Source organism: Melozone crissalis, unplaced genomic scaffold (assembly GCF_028551555.1).
Source record: "Melozone crissalis strain CALT ecotype California unplaced genomic scaffold, PUWL_Pcris_2 ptg000045l_1, whole genome shotgun sequence".
NCBI lineage: Eukaryota > Metazoa > Chordata > Aves > Passeriformes > Passerellidae > Melozone > Melozone crissalis.
The window spans coordinates 14,345,642-14,364,521 of NW_026535823.1; the positions used below are offsets into that span (position 1 = coordinate 14,345,642).

The 18,880-nt window shown below is 42.1% G+C and overlaps 2 protein-coding genes across 8 annotated transcripts in view; both read left to right on the top strand.

The window, feature by feature from the left end:
- Positions 1-26: 26 nt before the first annotated feature.
- Positions 27-9,147, top strand: EXTL2 (exostosin like glycosyltransferase 2). Of its 4 annotated transcripts, none has more exons than XM_054286038.1 (5): positions 27-479; positions 2,209-2,279; positions 4,213-4,640; positions 5,956-6,026; positions 6,607-9,147. In XM_054286038.1, exons 2-5 carry the CDS (start codon positions 2,275-2,277, stop codon positions 7,096-7,098), a joined length of 996 nt encoding a protein of 331 aa, XP_054142013.1. In that variant the 5' UTR covers positions 27-479; positions 2,209-2,274; the 3' UTR covers positions 7,099-9,147. The 4 variants fall into 4 exon arrangements, with proteins under 4 accessions (XP_054142013.1, XP_054142012.1, XP_054142015.1 ...); XM_054286037.1 differs by having other exon boundaries at positions 2,212-2,279; XM_054286040.1 differs by lacking the exon at positions 27-479 and adding an exon at positions 699-854.
- A 2,843-nt stretch (positions 9,148-11,990) lies between these two features.
- CDC14A (cell division cycle 14A) overlaps positions 11,991-18,880 on the top strand; it is a 48,915-nt gene continuing 42,025 nt past the window's right edge. For 3 of the 4 annotated variants that reach the window (XM_054285919.1, XM_054285917.1, XM_054285918.1), the window contains exons 1-2: positions 11,991-12,220; positions 12,662-12,752. In XM_054285919.1, coding sequence (XP_054141894.1) covers positions 12,115-12,220; positions 12,662-12,752 — 197 coding nt within the window. In that variant the 5' untranslated portion in view covers positions 11,991-12,114. The remainder of the gene's footprint in view (positions 12,221-12,661; positions 12,753-18,880) is intronic. The other variant, XM_054285916.1, reaches the window with a different exon arrangement.

Here is an 18,880-nt window from a genome sequence, read left to right on the forward strand (position 1 = left end):
CGGGGGCCGGGCCGGGGCTGCGGGGGCTGCCCGGGCTCGGGGCTGCGGCGCCCGCTAATGAAACACAGCACGCCCCAAACGTGAACTGTCCTTCGCTTCCGCGTCCCGCTTGCGATGCCGGCTGCTCCCGGTGCAGCTGTTGTGGCAGTGCTCGGCAGGGGGAGGGGGCGGAGGAGCAGCGCGCTCGCCGTGTGACAGCCAGAGCCGCCGGGGCGCTCCGCCCGCTCAGGACCCTGGACTACAACCCGGAGCCTGCCGGGAGGAAGCGCAGGGACGCACCGCAGGAAGCGGGCACGGCGGCGCCGCCGTAGCGCTGCCGCGGTCCCGCACGGCCGCCCCTGAGTCACCGGAGCGGCTTGTGCGGGGCTGAGCGGCGGGGTTGGGCCGGTGCCTCCTCCGCCCTGCCCTGCCGTTCTGCAGGTGACCCCTGGGAAGCACAGCCCGGCCGGAGGAAGGGGCGATAGCGGCGCCTGCGGAACGTGAGCGAAGCTGTGGGCGAGGGGCGACGAGCGGGGCGTGCGGTGCCGGGCGGTGCTGTGCCGTGCCGGGCGGTGCTGTGCCGAGCCGGGCGGTGCTGTGCCGAGCCGGGCGGTGCTGTGCCGAGCCGGGCGGTGCTGTGCCGTGCCGGGCGGTGCTGTGCCGTGCTGGGCGGTGCTGTGCCGTGCTGTGCCGTACTGCGCGGTACCGGGCGGTGCTGCTGCCTGGCTGCACCCAACTACTGCGGGGTGCTGTCAGGAGGTGTTGCCCGCCAAGGGAGGGGACCCCGTTCGAGAGCTCTTTTTCTTGAAACGAGGATTAAAATAGTGGTCGTTGATGTAGGGATTTTATATTCGTCAATTTTGTGTTCTCTGCAGGTAGTATTGTATGATTTTAAAGAGACGTCTATCTGGCATTGAAATTTCATAACTTCATTGGCAAAACTTGCCTGCATTTGCTTGTTGGAAAGTGCCGTGATGCTAATTTTAAAACACCTAAATAGACCTTTATTTTGAGAATATATAGTAATATCATCATTGCCTATCACTACACCTATTGTAAGTACTAGAAGGTATGGCAAGCAAAGTCTCATAAACAGCAAGCAGTATTTATATTATCATTTTAAGTATGCTTTTAAAGTTTAATTAATCATTACAATACACTGGTAAGTGTTGCAACTAGGTTGCAAACTGCTGAAAGAGGATCTGAGGTTCACTTCTTCAAAAGCCCATTTGATGGGAATGTAGTGGACCTCGTAAATGCTGTGTTGCCACTGCTGCTAATAATTTTTAGAAGTCAGGCATGATTGTTTGTTCCCTATAAAATGAAGCAACCAGAACAAGCAGTTGGCTTCTGGAAGTAGTTTCAGTGACCTCTTGTCACAAAGTAATAGTAAGATTTGATCTCAGATTTGGGGAGACCTGTATATGTGGACATATTCAGATTGGTGTACACACAAATAAATCTGTAGTTTTAAGAAGCAAACTTACATAGCCCAAACAAATTACTCTTATGGAATTTCATAGAGGTTCAATTATTCAACAAATTCTTGTACTCTAAGCTTTCATAGTATCATTCTCAAATTAAAATTAGTGATTCTTTGCTTGTTTGGTGAGTTTTAAAAGAACAAAGATCTCTCCAACAACCTAGGAGCACAGCTTTCCTATATTGCTGTCCTGAGTCCTGTATATCCTTCTTTTATGTGCTTGCACTCATATTTTCCAAGCTGCCAAACCTCATGGGAAGACCAAAATGCTGTGTCTTAAACCTCTGATACAGCTGGTAATCTTAGTGAGAATGTGAAGGGGATGACCCAGAAAATAAAATATTATTGAGATAAAATTTTATTTGCCTGGCTGTGGTAGCCAAATGTTTTTAGTGGTGCCTGGTGAGCACAGGAACACCTGTCAGGTTCTGCAGACCTACTTGTGTCTCCACAGCTGAACTTAGGGGTGGAACACACAGACACTGCACTGGCACAGAGCAGCAATTTTACAAGCAGAGAAACAGACTGTTCTTTTCTTTTTAACCATCTGGTGTAATGACTTCTTTCAGGAGTGTTCTTTGAAAGGCAGAGATAATTATTCAACTGAGCATTAGGAAAAGGAATGGGATAATTACCTTGAATGCATCTATCAGTCAATAATTGGAGGACCTTTTGCTTGTAAAAGAATGCTGGGTAGCATGTGGATAACTGTTGATCTCCAGTTATAGAGTCCCTTTAATTTTCAGCAGATTCGAAGATCACAAACATCTGTCCTGTAAAAACAAGCTGGGAAAACAATCCTACTGACAACAATGAGGTAAGTTGTGAGGTGTTTTAGACTAAAATAATTGATATTCATATTTTCAAGCAGGTTATTTCCACTTTGGAAAGAAATTATTCAAAATTCTGTGGAAAAAAGAAAAGATACACACAGATACTCTCTCAAAAATTGCACTTGTTCGGCTGTCCTGATGACTGAATTTGATCAGAATTCCCTGCTGGAAACCTAGAAATTACTCACAGAGTAACATGAATAATATGCATACATGAGTAATGGTATTAAAGTAATATGTATGGATGAGTTAGTAGCAAGATTAGAATGTTCATCTTCTATTCAGTTTATACCAATCTTTCAAGTAAAGAAGGAGAAGAGGAAAACTGTAGGAAGTGCAACAAAGACAAGTGCCAAACTCTGCACCTAGACAGACAGACTGGGGAATGAGAGGCTGGAGAGCAGTGCCATGGAAAGGGACATGGGAGGCCTGGTCAATGGCAAGAGCCAGCAGTACCCTGGCAGCCAGGAGGGATATCCCTGTCCTGGGGCACCAGGGACAGCACAGCCAGCCAGGAAGGGAGGGATTGTCCTGCTGTGCGCTGATGCAGCCTCACCTCATGGTTGTCGTGTGCAGTTTTATAAGAATACAGTAAAAGAAGGGTATAAAGCTGTTAGAGAGTGTCCAAAGAAGAGCTACAAAGATGGTGAAGGGCCTTGAGGAGAAACTGTCTGAGGAGTGGCTGAGGTCCCTTGCTCTGTTCAGCCTGGAGGAGAAGGGTCTGTGAGGCCTCCCAGCTGCCTACAGCTTCTGAACTAGGGGAAGTGGAGTGGCAAAGCACTGATCTCATGGCTCTGGTGACCAGTGACAGGACTCAAGGGAATGGCATGAAGCTGTGGCAGGGGGTTTAGGCTGGGTAGTAGGAAATATCTAACTATCTTAGCCAGAGGGTGGTAGGGCACTGGAACAGGCTCCTCAGGGAAATCATCACAGCACCAAGCCTGATGTGTTTGGACAATGCCTTCAGGCACATGGTGGAATTTTGGGGCCTTTCCTGTGCAGAGCCAGGAGCTGGACTTCAGTGATCCTCATGAGTCCCTTCCAACTCAAGATATATTATTATTGTGTGAAGAACATTTGAGGGGCTATCTTTCTAGAAGCTGCTTTTTAAGAGCTTCTGTTTAGTTCTAAGATCACAATGATCCAGAAACCTCTGCCTTAAACTAAATCTACACTCACAGTTAGCTGATAGGTAACACCTTGCATCTGACATTGCCATTTTCTCATGAGTTCTAGATGTATCAGTTCAGCTGTTGCTGAGGTTGTTCATTCCTGTATTACTCCATCTGGCATTTTTTTTTGCTCCACCTGTGTGTTATAACCTTAGTGTGATCAGCATCACATTTTCTGTACTGATGACCATTACCAAGCAGGTATACAAACTATTGACAAAATGTCCAGCAAATCAGTTATAAAAATTGTTCCTTCTGTGTGGTGCTTGAGCAACAGAAAAGGTGAGCATTTTATTTCCTCCTTCCTGCCAGAGCTTTTGAGAAGGCACCTCTCTCCTTTTCGCTTCCCAGTTAAGGTAGAGCTCCTCCAATGCTGAAAATTGAATCTCTGTACCAATTTGCTTTCTACTTTCAGCTGGATAGACTTGGTGAGGTATGTAAATGTTGAATCAAAAATTTAGTACTGAGAAAATAAGAAATAATGAACACTCTAAAGAGCTACTCTAGATTTATTTCACAAAACAATGAAATTCAAACTTAACCAAGAAGAGTGAAAAGCAAGTAAACACAGAAACTGGGTACCAGAAACACCTGTCTTGACAGCTGAAAGTAATTTGCCAAAGAGCTAAAGTTCTCCTTATTTACTTATTTAAATGAAAATGTACTTAATATTTTGGGAGTTTTGATCAAGAGAGAAAACTGTACATGGGTTTAATGACTTCCTTTCCTGTTGCTTGTTTTCAAGGTGGTTTCACTTGTGTAAGCTTCCAGGAAGAGTTATGGGAATCCGCCTGCTGCGCTTCACCTCTGTGGTGATCATCGTCCTGCTCCTCGTGGCAGGTGCTTTAACAGCTTTGCTTCCCACTATCAAAGATGACAAATTGCCCAACTCGAGAAGGGAACCCAAAACCCAGACTCAGTCTGCCCTGGATTCATTCACTCTTATTATGCAGACATACAACAGAACTGACTTACTGCTAAAGCTTTTAAATCATTATCAAGCAATCCCCCACCTACATAAAGTAATTGTGGTGTGGAACAACATTGGTGAGAAGACACCAGAGGAAATGTGGAATTCCTTGGGGCCTCATCCTGTCCCTGTTGTCTTTAAAGTTCAAACTGTAAATCGTATGAGAAACAGACTGCAGAATTTCCCTGACCTGGAAACAAAAGGTAATCAGCAGTTCATATCACTATTACTAATATTATTTCCATGCTTGAAATCTGAATGCTAAGAGAGAGGTGGTTTTGTTATAGTGTGTAATAAATCAATGGATCTTGTGGACCACTTCATAGAATGTGGGTAGTATAGAAGAACCCTGTGTTATGACATCAGGTGCACACCACCACCAGGCTGTCAGTGAAGAGTAAAGGAAAGAAAAGAGCAATATCAAATGCATTTCAAGGTCTTTTGCAACAGTTCTCCATTTCTTTGTGAGGCAGACATAGGTAGTTCAGCTGCTCTTCCTTCTGTACCATAAACTGAAATTCAAAATGCGTGTTATTTGTTGAGTGTCTGCATAATCTGGACTTAAGTCATCTGGTAAAGACTTGATGTAGTCCATTCCTCTTAAGACTAAATTCTCAAGCATGTTCTGCTCTTCTGAGAAACTTCCTCCCCAGCTGTCTGGCTTTCTATCTCAAATGACACACCCTTTTATTAAAGAGTACCTTCTCCAGTCTCCTGGGTATTCATCTAAATATTCTTCCTAAGCTCTTTCTAGGACGTGCACAACAATAAATCCTGTTTGTTTCAAGTGGAAAAAACCCCAATATGTTGCATTACAGACCTGACCTTACTCATGATTAGTAAAGGTAATTGTATTTATTGCCCCCTTCCTATCATGCCTGCTAGTCCAAACACATGATTTCTAGGAAGACACTGGAAACTTCAACTTCCCAAGTGTTCTACTTACTGTAGTAAGATCTGTGCTAACTGCAAACTTTAAAAGTTTTAATGCATCTGCAGTTCAGATCTAAGAATATCCTTCCTTTTCCACTTCCTGGTAGTCTTTTGTCTAAAACTTAAGGCAAAGAGTCTTCCTTCTGTAGTTAATAATACTGAATGTTGCCTGGGCAATTTAACTTGCTTACGTAGTGTATATACTACAGAAAAGTATCTAACTCTATTCTACTTGTATCTTTACACAAGATTAGTAGAATTTTAAGTTGCTTTGCCAAACACTCCCAAGTTTTCTAACATGTATTTCTCCAGCTGTACTACAGATGATCAAAGGTTGCTGAGTTTTGTAACAGCCTGGCAAATAATCTAGAACTTAGGTTTGCTTCCAGTTGCCACAAAGCTGTAACCTTGCTTTAGCTTTGAAATCTAATTATGTTTTACCAATCTACTTTCAAGGAATTGCAATTCAGCTTAATAGTTGTAGAAATTTTATATTTCATTTGTCAAATATTGTGCTGCATACTGTGCTCATGTATTTAATCTTTTAATCAATTAAATGTTTTTCTCTCATTTTCCTCCCTTCAGCTGTTTTAATGATGGATGATGACACACTAGTCAGTGCTCATGACCTTGCTTTTGCCTTTTCTGTTTGGCAGGTAATGTTTTGCATCTTGGCAGGCAGTATTTTTGAGCTGCACTTGAGATTAATAGTTTTAGTTAGAGCAATACTGGATCGTACTGTTTTACCATTGTTTTTCTAGCTTTAAAGTTATGAAGTTTTAGGAAGTTTGAAGTGTAGAATAGAAATTGCAAAGTTTATAAACTTTGGTTTTTAGTAGTATCTGTAACTTTAAAATTTTAACTCTTATTTTACAAAACCATGAAGTTGCTAACTGCTGACTTTATTTAAATGCATAGTACTCTGTGTGTTTTGTTTTGCAAAACACGAGAAATTGTCTGTAGAGTTAATTTCTGTGCCAAATACACAGCTGCCAATTGTGGGTAGATGTTTTGTTGGCACTATGTGATGTGGAATGAGGCAGACTATCAGTTTTGTGGAACTGTATTTAATTGCAACATTTATGCAGATCAGAGGGACCATATGCCAACAATTTAATTCTTTCCTGGCAGTAATGTTGTCCTCCTTTCATTTAAAAAATCCATAAATCTCTCTTACGAGCGCACTTAAGTAAACCCCACACTGTGAAATGTGTTGAATTTCTTTTTCCCTTTCAGCAATTTCCAGAGCATATAGTGGGATTTGTTCCTAGAAAGCACATTTCCACTCCTTCAGGCGTCTACAGTTATGGCAGCTTTGAGCTGCAGAACCCTGGCTTTGGCAATGGAGATCAGTACTCCATGGTGCTCATCGGTGCAGCATTTTTTCACAGTGGCTATTTGGAAGACTTTCAACAGCAGCCAGAAGCAGTTCACGCCTTAATAGATGAAACTCAAAACTGTGATGATATTGCCATGAATTTTCTGGTAGCCAAGCATACTGGAAAGCCTTCAGGAGTGTTTGTGAAGCCTGTTGACATAAGAAATTTAGAAAAGGACACTAACAGTGGCTATTCTGGAATGTGGCACCGAGCAGAGCATTTGTTACAGAGATCCTACTGTGTAAATAAACTCGTTAATATTTATGATGGCATGCCCTTAAAATATTCTAATATCATGATTTCTCAGTTTGGTTTTCCTAATTATGCCAATCACAAAAATAAAATGTAAGCCAATGAATTTAAGGTGTTAAATGTTAAACAATACTCAGTGAATTATACTGAGTTCAAGGAGAGAAGGTGTAATTACTGCATCTTGGCCATCCCTCTTTGTAGCCTCTGATTTTGTCTCCAGTAAGCTTTTTATGTATTTTCTTTCTTTTCTAACTAATTCACAAAGATAAGTTTTGAGAAAAATTAAAGAATATATAATCATGCTTAGCTGTGATAAAATCATCCTCTTTCCTTAAAACCTGAAAAGCTACTCTAATGAATTAGGTCAGTTCTTCAGAAACATGCAGGCAAAAATGCACTTCTATTCTTCAGATCTTAACATTTGGAATTTTTTTTCCCTTAAATATACCTATCCAGTGAAATGAGGTCTAGGCATATTTGTGACAGTTATATTTTGAGATGCTTCCTTGCCTTCCCACTCCTCAGCTGCTCCTACCCAGTTTCCAGTGAAGCTGTAGAAGAGCTACAGTGAACTGCTGGCCAGGCTTCTGGCCTCCTGTACAAACCCTCCTGAAGTTTGTATATAAGCTACTCGGTGTTCTGAGATGTTCTTGAAGCTGCTATGAAAGCCAGAAGAGTACCTCACCTTAATCTCAGATAGTCCTTAAACCATTGCCTACAATATCTACTCCTGCTCAGTTAATGGAAAATGATCTCTGATGTGGCTTTTTTTTTTCTATTATTGATTTGCCTGGAGTTGCTGAAACATTGCAAGCAGCTGAAAGGTAAATCCTAGAGGTTGGAACTATAAGAAACATGAATACATGAAATATGAAGCTTATATAGGCAGCCAGAAGAAGAGGATGGAATGTTACTTATTAATATTCCCTTAGTACTTAGTTTTATTTTTATATTTTGCATATATGTTGTTACAAACATGCACCCAGGAAAATCCTCAATTAGTTAAAATTTTCTTATTTACAGTTCCTAGTAAGAGCAGGGTGTTCAACATTTATTACAGTGTACATTTTGTCATTTTACAGGTCTACTGGTTTTTTAGCTACTCTTTCAATGAGTATTTACTTTTTAGTTCCCTTTTTCCTCTGTTTTTGGTGGCTATGACAACAGAGTTAAAATGTACAATACAGGGGTAAAGCATTATGAAAAAAAGTACTTTAAGGTACAGTGGTATTTGACAGGGATGGACTATTATCAGTCTCTGAATTCCCTGACATTATTTCTAGCAAGAAACAGAGCTGCTGTTAATGGCTTTTGTTGGACTGGGACTCTGTAATTCTGGAAACCTTCTATTGACATAGGGCAAACCTTTTCCAATGAAATTGCAGGAGGATTGGGATTTTTTATTTTTTTGTGTGTATGGAGGAGAGAATAAAAACAGTGATTTTCCTGGGTCACAGAATCAGATTTGGCATCCAAAGCAGATTTGGTTTCATCTGCATCAGCTTTTAATTGATTCTTCGAATCAGTTCAAAGGTAGCTGTGGGCAACCAGTCACAGCTAATACCTGGTACACAAATAGCATCTGCACAAATGGTATATAATTCTATCAAGTTTTGTAATAAGATAGCTGAAAAAACAGTGAAAATATGACAAGTTCTTTACAGCAGGATGTGAGTCTTTGGGGGAATGAAGGAATCTTTTGCCTTGTTCTATCAGTATTAAAGGATTTGATTTCTGTTCAGTGAAGTCTTCCTAGTACTTTTGTAAGATTTAAAAGGCAGAATCTTAACTTGGCAATGTAAAGTCTGCTTAATTTTGTTGTAATAGTGAAAAGTAGTTTTTAATTATTGTGTTGTAGTGCTAAGTAGTATACAAACAGGTCTATGATCTTTCCAGAAATGCAAATTTCCATTATTTCTGTTCTGTGCAGTATCAGCTAGAGTTGTGAAGACTCACAGTCATTAACCTTATTTTTGAACTGTGAAATGAACTGGCAACTCAGCCAAACCTTAGTATTGGGCTCTTTGTTGGAGCAAGTGAGTTGTTTTGATTTCTTCTGTATCAGTGAAAGAATTAATAGAACAAGCTTTTAATGATAATGTTCCATTTAATTTGCTCCATTGTAAAATAAAATACAGAAAGCAGACTTGTGATGTGTTTATTCTCAGATTATTGACCAAAATTTTTAGTGTTAAGATGTCTAAAGTAAGCTCACAGTTTGCATACTCATGAGAAGCACCAAGATTTCTTTTTTTAAAAAAAAATGTGTACTTGTTCGCACATACATTCATTTAATTTAGGTAAGGCCTACTTATGAAGGAAGAAAAGGCATAAAATAACCAACAGCCTTAATCATTTAGTCTTAGCAAAGAAAATACAAAGATAGGACTTAAGCTCCAGCCATAATTCACTGTACTTTGGAACCAAAAGGGGTTACTTGCTTATTTTTTAAAAGAGGATTTTTTTATGCCTTGGTAGTTATAAAAATGTCTTAGGATTCTTTACTGAAAATACATTACCAAAAAGTTATACTTTAAACAAAATAATATGTATGTGATTATTTCTTTGAGAGGTTATCTATGTCATTTGGTAGTATTTTGGAGTCTAAACAGAATCATCACCACCTCTGAATGTTCTGTTGAAATTACAGTTAATGCAACACAGGATTTTAAACACGGTATCTAAAATATATATTTTTAAACATCTGTGATAAAAAAGGATATAGTGCTAAAATGCACAAAAAATTGCTTCTTTACAAAAAAATGCCACAAGATGTCACTGCAGCCTTGATATTTGATCTCAAATGTTAAAACGAGTACATAGTATTAATTAGAATAACTAAGTTGTACTAGTTTAAAATATTCTTAAAGCTAGCATTTTACAAAGTGAAATTCATGAAATAATCATACTAATAGCTATGACACACTACTGGAATTGAAAAAACACAGAGGTTATTTTGCACATATTTTTACAGGGAAGAAAAATGTTTATTTCTGATGCTTACAAAGGCTGCAGCTAATTGCCACAAATGAGAACTTTTCTACAATGAAAAATGAAATTTTAGCTCTGCAGAAGACATATAAGCAGTATAGAAGAATGTGACAGCTGGGCTTCAGCATCTAGTAATATTTACCTCCTAGATTCACCAGTTTAGCTGGATGGGTTTACATATCTTAGGCTTTATCACAAACTGTTTCTATAGATTCTGGACACTGGATAGTAGGCTGTAGACTGCTCTATCTCTTCTTCTGTTGCCCAAGAGTGTTGCTAAAGTTATTTCAAGTATGCTCATTCAAACTCCCCTTAAGCAGAGCGCAGCACTGACTTAGAAATGTGTTAAATTGAACTGTAGTGAAAGTCTGAGTAAAAAAGGGCATTAAAAATTGCAGTTCTGGACAACATACCTTAATACCTCGTCTCTTACACAGGATACAGTAGCCCTCAGAAAATTGCTTGTAAATAAAAAAAACACTAGTGAAATACTTGATTTTGTTAAGAGTTACACACAAGTGAAAGTTGTAAAGAACAATCTAAAGTAAAATAAACACTCGTTTCCATGAAAAGGTACAACCCTCCAACAACCTTTATTTAATTTGCTGCTACATAAGACTGCAGTCTCATTCTTGTGAACATCTTGTACGGAATAGTACTTACAACTGAAAATGAGCTTTTCTCGGGTTTCAGAATCAGGCACAAACAGGGTCAAATTTAGCACATTCGTTTTGGAGCTTTTACAAAAAAGTTGAAAAAAAGCAGTGTAAGAACACAGGTACAAAGCATTAGATTCAGCACAAAAATTAAGCAAAAGCAAAACAGCTGCAGTGTCTTCGGTAGTCCTTCACCTTATTTGTAAAGCTTTAAAGCTTACCCCGTGCTTATGATACCAGATTAAAACCTGAGGAGTCAGAAGCGTTTCACGCTCATGTTTAGCATCATTAGCAGACACACCAGGATTAACTGTATGCACTGGTGGTTACAGTAGGTTATTTATAGTGTTAGGGAAAGCTGGTGATACAAATGTGAACCTCAGGGCTGCATGTGGCTTTTATTACAACATCTTTTAAAGGAGTGGAATTTTTTTGCTTGTTCGGGGGAAGAGTGACTTTTTTAACCCTCTTTTAACCCTTTTATCTCCTCGAGGAACCTCTTCGTTGCAACCTTTGCTTTAGCTGTAAAACTGAGACGGACAGTCTGCCCTGTTTGGCACCTACAATTCCTTCTAAAGGGGAGAGGCGGGAGAACGCTCACAGCGCTCGAACCAGCGCCTCATGAGAGCTCCGCGCCTCAGGCGTACGCGACTTCTCCAGCGGGCCGCAAGCGGCTCCCGGCGCCGCCCGGGCGGGAAGCGGCGACTGCGGGGGGCCTGGGGCGGGGCGCTCCCGGGGCGCCGCCAGCTCATTGGCTGCAGGAGTAACTGAGCGGCTTCTGATTGGTCAACCGACCTGTCTGTCTCGACAAAGGGTGTCCCAGGTAGCGCCATGGGCGTTCCGCCAGCTCCCCCGCGCCTGAGGCGGCCCCGCCGCTCCGCCTGGCCCCGTCCGGAGCCCGCCCGCGCTGCTGAGGCAGCGCTCCGGCTCAGCCCCGTTCCGAGCTGTACGCGACACCCGCCCGGTGCCCCTGGGGCGCTCTGCCACGGGCCGCCCCCGGGCGGAGAAAAGCAGCCCCAGCGCAGCGGGGCGCGGCGGCGCTGCCCGGGCAGGCGGGGCGGAGGGCGGGGCGGTGCCGGGCTCAGAGCCGCTGCCTGTCGGAGCAGGAGCGCTGCCGGCCCGGGGAGCGGGGGGAGCGCGGGGGACCGGTCACTCGCAGCGTCAGCCCTGGGCCGGGCGACACAAAGGCTCCGTAACGCGGTTGCCAGAGCGCCGCCGGTCGCCTGGTAACCGCCCGCTGCCGCTTTATCCGGGGGCGTCTCCTGGCTGGGGGCGGGGTGGAGCTGGAGTCTCTGCGGGCGCTTGCCCGTCGTGTCCCGGGGCTCTTCTCGGCTCCGCTCCCGCTCCTATGCGGGCTGCGGCCGCTGCGTTCGCAGCACCCTGGGCCCTCGCGGGCGGCCCCTCTGGCCGGTGGGTCGCGTCCCTCCGAGCGCGCCCCGGCCCCGCCGGCGCTGCTCCAGAGCGCCATGAGCTCGGAGCCGCCCCGCGCCTCGCTATTCCGGGCCCTCTTTAAGATGGAGCCGGCGGCAGCCGCCTCCGAAGTGCTGTTGGGAGCCTCGGAGTTCGTGAAAGGTGAGAGCGGGGCGGGAGCCGCCCCATCCCCTGCCCGCGGGGTCCCGGAACCTCCCCCTGCGAGGAAACTCGCTGGCTTCTCCACCGCCCTCCCCCGGCTCTGCAGCCTGCCCGGCTCGGCCCCGGCCCCTTTGCCCGGCGGGTTTCGCGGGCTGCCCGCCCCGGCTGCCGCGGGCGCTCCGGCGCCGCTTTCCCCGCGCTCCGGGCGAGGCGCGGGGCCGGCACCTGTTGCTGCGCGCTGCTCGCGGGGCCGAACCCGCTGCCGAGGGGCTCCCGGCAGGGCAGGGCCCGCGGGCAGAGCGCTCCGGGCGCTCCCGCCGCCGCTCACGCAGCAGAAAAAGGAGCCGCGGAGCCTCTTCCGCCCCGCGGTGACAGGCGTGCCCCGAGGCGGCGGCCGGCTACCTTCGCTGACCGACGCTGAGCCTCTTATCTGTCTTTCAGATCGGCTGTACTTCGCTACTTTACGCACTAAACCGAAAAGTACCGTAAATACCCACTACTTCTGTACCGATGAGGAACTAGTCTATGAAAAGTAAGTGTTGTGGTTTGCATATTCAAAGTGATCACCTGAGAGTCTCCCCAACACACTTTGATATATTCTATAGAATATTTTTGTCCCTTTGGGTTACTTGCATAGAATATGAAGTGAAGTTAGTCCAAATGTATTTATTTATTAGCTGAAACTAGTTTAACAAGGTGATGCTTTAAAAAAAGACCCATAAAAACAACTGCAAGGCCAGTTAAATGGCTTAAGTCGTGGCTGAGCTCAAAGAGGGATATCTGAGCTTTGTAAGATTTGTTTAAAACATGGACGTCTATTTGGACTAATCACACTTTATTGAATGGTGTCTTAAGTAGAAAATTTATTTGGCAGGAATAGATAACGAGAAGTGTGTTTTATATTTCCTGTAGTTTCCTGTATAGAGAGTATGAAGTTTACAGAATCATAAGAATGCAATGTTTAGATGTGCTCTGGAAGAGCATCTGCAACTTCTTTTATAACTCTGGTTTTATGAGAGGATTTTGAGAAAGCACTTCTTGATGGCTTTTGTATCTTTAGAACAGCAGAAAAAAATATTTTCTATGTAGTAAAAGGTTCATGCTTGTAAGATACTTCATCTAGAAGGTAAAAAATAAAACTGATTATAGTTTTGAATACTACTTAAGGACACAAAAAACACCAAACAAATAAAGTAATCACTCTGTGCTGTAGCTAAAAAGTTGGTGCTTTGGACTGCATTTCCAGACCAACTGTTTCCTGTGTGATGATATATCCCTACCTGCTTGACACGGACTTGGCTGCAGCAGAAGTGAAACAAAAAGTGTGTTCCTATTTTAAGCATGACTTGCTTTCCAAATGATTTGAAGCAGTTGTGAGCATCAACCATTCTTCCCTCCTTTCTCCAGTGACCAGCACTGCTTCTGTGAACATGTAAACCAATATTCCTTGGTTTTTAGCTTATTTTCTTTGCACAGCTTGTAGTTTCAGGGTATCTTTTCTAGATGTTTTCTTATCTTTAAGCTGTGTGTCTTCTACTGGAGTTCCCAATGGTTTATTCTGAAAACTGACTTTTGTAATGGGCTGCTTGGGCTGGGAGTAAGTTCTTTAATGATCATTAAGGAATTTTGATTGGAAGGGACCTTTGGAGTAGGGAAGGTTGACCTAATATTGAAAGCAGAACTCAATTGGGGAAGGTCCTGAGCAATTTGTGTGGTATGAAAGTGTTACATTTGCATTAAGAAGGGAAACTTGTATCTCTTCCAGACTTCAGTATTATGTTTTATTTCTTAATGTGCTTTTAGGAAGTGTGAAAGACTCTTGGGTGGCATTTGATCTTGTGGGTAAGAAGGGGGATTAGTTCTGTACTGTTAGTTACAGATGGCTGTACTAACCAAGGCCTGTAACTGAGGCATTAGTGTAAGGACAGTGTCATATTAAAAAAAAAAGTACTGAGAAATTTGAGAAGGTGTGGGGGAGCAAGTAATTTTCTTTAATATGTAAAGGAAATTCTGTAGGTATATTCCTTAAGTCAGTGTCAATGACCTATGAAGGTGTAACCTGATACCAGATATAATTACTGGGTAATGGAGGGAAGCAAAGTTTCCTTTATCTACTAGGGCACAACTAAAGACTTTGAACACATAACTCCTGGTGTATGTTCTGAATTGATGGTTCCTAATCTGTTTGGCCCATTTTAAAGTTGTTGTCCTGTATCTGGTACCATAAAGGTATTCTCCCTTTTGTGCTTATAAAATGCTGAAATGTGATATGAAAATAAGTGACAGTTACCAGGTGGTACCAAGGAATTGTGTAATAACCTTTTACATATCATTGCCAAACTTTTCCCTGGTAGTTGTATTGCAGCACCCATACCTATCAGTGTCTGCAATATTTGGTAATGCCTGATCTTAATTTTTTTCTTTTTTTGCCCTCTCATATCTAAGGAGATTTATGTGATCTCAGGGAAGTAAAAGCAAGTGTTGGTAGGGTTACCATGCTATCTATATTTTTAATGTCTTTCTGAATCTGGAGGGCTAGAGGTAAGTTGAGGAATAGAATGCAAGGCTCAGTTCTTGGGGAGGTGCTACTTTTACTATAGCTTCCCTCATGTTATCAACAAGCTTGACATCAGTCCCTTGTGTTTCCCAGGCTGCACACAATGCAGGGGGCCTGACGGGGCTTGTCTGCAAGTAGTAGTGGAGTGTAACTTTAGTACAACTGATCAGATGCTCTCCTCACTTCCTCAGAAAGGCAGTCACCTTTGTGAGAAAGTGATTAGAAGTATTTGTTGCATGATAGCAAAGTAAATATTTGCAAGTGAGTTTCGAAATGCTGTAGCTCAGAACAGTGGTTTGCAGAATCTTCATGGAAATGGCCTCCTTGGGTGGTTCTTGTGGTCAGAATTCCACAGCCACTTATCCTTTTCAGTCAAATGACTTGTTCAGAAAGCTCTTAGGAGGGGGATAGGAGATGTCTGCTCAGGCATGAAATCCTCAGTACCTGTGAGGTGTGTAAGTAATTACATTAATACAATTATTTATTGATTTAACTTTGCTTAGATGCATCATTGTAATGACAAGATAAAGATACTTCATTGTACTTGGAAGTAAACTGCTTTTCTTTCAGCTTTCTCTCTGTTTAAATTGCTTTTCTTTGGGCTCTTATTCTGTTAGCTTGTTAGAGAATTTTATTTGGCTGACTTTCCAGAGGTGTCAGTTTGCTTTGCTGAAGCAGTATCTGATCTGAAAACCTCATGAATATGTAGGGTTGGAGTTGCCTGATTACAGAGAGCCTGTTACTGGATCACATAGTACTTAAAAACTCACTATCTTGCTTCCCTTTTTTTCCCCTGCTCTTGAAGAGACATAAGGAAGTAATTTTTATGTTAGTACTGTACCCCATTTATTAAACAAAGAGCTGTAGTGCTAGATCTGATGGTTTGGGAAGTTTGGGGTTGGCTTGCTCCTGTACCTTGTCACATGATTTATCACTACATTATACACAAAGTGGGGTTATGTAATCTTGAGCACTTTAGACTTCAGTTCTCTCTTGAAGTTTTCAACTGTTCTAATGACTTGATAATACTGTCTAACTTAAACATTCACACTAAAAAGATAATAAAGATGTTCTTAAAACCATTTAAGCCTATCTTAAATGCTAGCAGACTAGGAACTTGCTACTAGAACTGTCACTATTTTAGTTAAATGTGCTGCAATTCAACCTTGAACCTATTATGCCAGAGAAATTATATACAAATGCCTCAATTAAGAAGAAACCTGAATGGAATGATACAATTGTGAAATATCTTCTTTGATGGTTCTGTTTCTGTAAGATTTTCTCAATCTTTCTGAAACTTTCTGAGCTCTTTCCTGATAAAGTCTGCACTACTTCTTATAAGGGAACACAGTCTTTTAGGACAGTGTAACACAGGTAACTATGGCTTCAGAAAAATAGAGTTAATGAGAAACAATCTATCGTGATGAAGATTGTCATTTGGCGTATAGACAAACCTTGCCTTGGCAAGACCTCAGTTAATGAGTTAGGCACTGGTAAGAAGCTTTTTATTCTCTAAGAATAGCATCTTTCACGTTTCACCTTCCAGTAAACAGATCTGGGTTGAGAATACTACACTTGACTGGTTAACTTGGCTTTCACATAGTTTTATCAAAGCAACTTTTAATGTCCTTTTTATTTCTGAATAGTTTTCTCAAACAAAGTCAGAATTTAAGTACTGTGAAACAGGAATCTCATACTGATGATTTATAATGGTCTTCATAAATCATAATGGTTTTATTCAGTCATTTGTTCTGACTTTGGCTCTCTTGTATAAACAGCTTTTGCAGCTCTAATCTCTGACATGGTGTAAGCAGCAATAGAAGTAGTAAATATGATAGTCCCTGTAAATCATGCTTTACACTGACACATTCTTTCAGGGTATGGGATGTTACTTGCCCATTTCACAGCAGTCCTCATGAGAGCTACTTCACTTATGTAGCAATAGAGCAAGACTCTCAAGTGCTTAGCTACAGCAACATTAACTGAGTACTGCTTGTGTATGTGCAAAGAAACAGTTTGTGTTTCCTGTGACAAGAGTAAGGGTTAGCCTATCTGCTTTGGCTTTGCTTAAATGCTGCTTTTTTGTGGCTCACCAGTAACAGTACTTGCATAGGAAACCTGAACTTCTCCATGTTTCTGTGGCTTAAATCATTGGAAAGGAGAAAGAAAAACTTAGCTTTGTTACAATAATCAGAGCTGTCACTTCACACAGAAAGCCATTTACATCAGTAATTTTGAAAACTTGACCTTGACTATTGGATGACCAAGAAAACTTAGCAAGATTAAGTCCAAAATTAAAACAAGGAAATTTCCCAGCTTAATTTTATACATTACTTTACCATATCTGTCTTTGCTTTTTCCTAAGTATAAGATAAAAGCATTTGCTGTTAGTACTGAGGAGGTTTTTCTTTTGTTTGCAGTAAAAGGGTACCAGAATAAAACAGCAGCTTTCTAAGCTCCAGTTTTATGTTGGATGGGAATGTAGCTTGTCTAGGAAATCCCTTATGTACATCCTGGCCTCTGCCAAGAAGACTTTTTTTCCAAAGGGACTCAGCTTCTGATATGACCCTGAAGTTCTACAGGGCAACTTTTTTATGGGAGAACCTCTTCATTATTAATTTGTTTTTGATATCAAGGAGCACTGGATTAAAAAATCGTGTATCTGGAATAATTATTTTAATTATCTATTACTAGATCTGTGAGTTATTGGATTTTGAAGAATCAGGGTCTTGAGGAAGATTTGGAACTTCCAAGATGAAAAGCACTTAATATCTGGGGGTTTTTGCATAATCCAGGGCCTCTGCACTGTTCCTGCCTTCAGCTATTTCCAGGGTTATTTTTGCTGTATCACCCTTGGTCTGTTCAGAAGCACACAATCCCTAAGCAGCATTAAGCATTAGGAATTTTGTCTTGGCCCAATTAAGGAAGCTCCTAACGATCCACGTGTTACTGGAACCAGTGGATGAGAGGACAAAAACAGTGCTCACCTTTTTTCACGTGCTTGAGAAGTGAGGAGGAGAAACACGTTTCAGGAAACTGGAGTTGGAGAAAAAAGCCTGAATAGGTGAGATTTCCCAGGCAGCAGTTAGGTTGTAATGAATGTGCAGGCTGATCCTCTCATGCAGAGCATTTTTTGCATGTGAGAAGTGTTCAGTTTATGATTGGAAGGGGGTGGCTGAACAGTCAGGTGGCCACTTCTGCAGCACCTGGGCCTGTGCTGTTAAATGGCCAGGCTCACAACAGATGCAGTAGGGCCCTTGGAGGGTCATAGGCTGAATGTTCCTGTGTGGGAAAGAGGGAGGGAGGAGCGAGAGAAGACTGAATCACAATAAGAGAAATAGTCTCTTAATTTTAATAAAAGCTGGACATTTGTAAAATGCTGAAAAATTAGCCAAGTTTTGCAGTTAAGAAGCTGTATTTTTATTTCACCAGGTTCTTGAGTTTTATCTTTTTACTTAAGTAATTGCAAGCTTGGGGGGCTCCTGTTTTGGCAGGAAAGTGGCTTTATGTGATTGTAAGCCTTGAAGAAGGCAAAATTCATGCTTTAATGAGTATACTTTTACTTTGAGCTCCACTTCTGGGATATGTACTCTAGAAAATGATTGCAATTATTAAATGGTGCCTCTGTTTTCAAGTTACTAAACCAATGACTGAATAAAGTGGCAAACAAGAGATATCATGCCATGATTGGAAGTGAGTGGCAGTATAAAAGTACTGCTCTGTAGGGGAAAGGTATCAGGCATCTGGAGTCAAGTATAAGTAATACATTTTATTTTTGAAAGATGATATCCTGGCCTGATAGATTGATGGAGGTTAATATGGACCTCAGCAAATTAGGGAGATGGACAATCACCAACTGTATGAAATCCAGCACGGGCAGGTGCCAGATTCTGCACCTGGAATGGGACAGCCCTGGATATAGGGGCAGACTGGGGAATGGGAGGCCAGAGAGCAACACCACAGCAAGGGACCTCAGCATACTCTGTGAGTCTACGGAGGTTATCAGTTCAGTTAAAAATCTGCTGGGCTGTAATGTTCCTTCATTGAGTGGCACCATCTAATCATTGAGGATGGGAAATCTGTTTAGCATTTTTCTCCAGCAC

Excerpts from the sequence above, each read along its gene's own strand:
- EXTL2 (XM_054286038.1), top strand. Across the intron at positions 4,641-5,955 it reads CCCTGACCTGGAAACAAAAG|CTGTTTTAATGATGGATGAT; the intron begins GTAATCAGCAGT and ends TCCTCCCTTCAG. Across the intron at positions 6,027-6,606 it reads TTGCCTTTTCTGTTTGGCAG|CAATTTCCAGAGCATATAGT; the intron begins GTAATGTTTTGC and ends TTTCCCTTTCAG.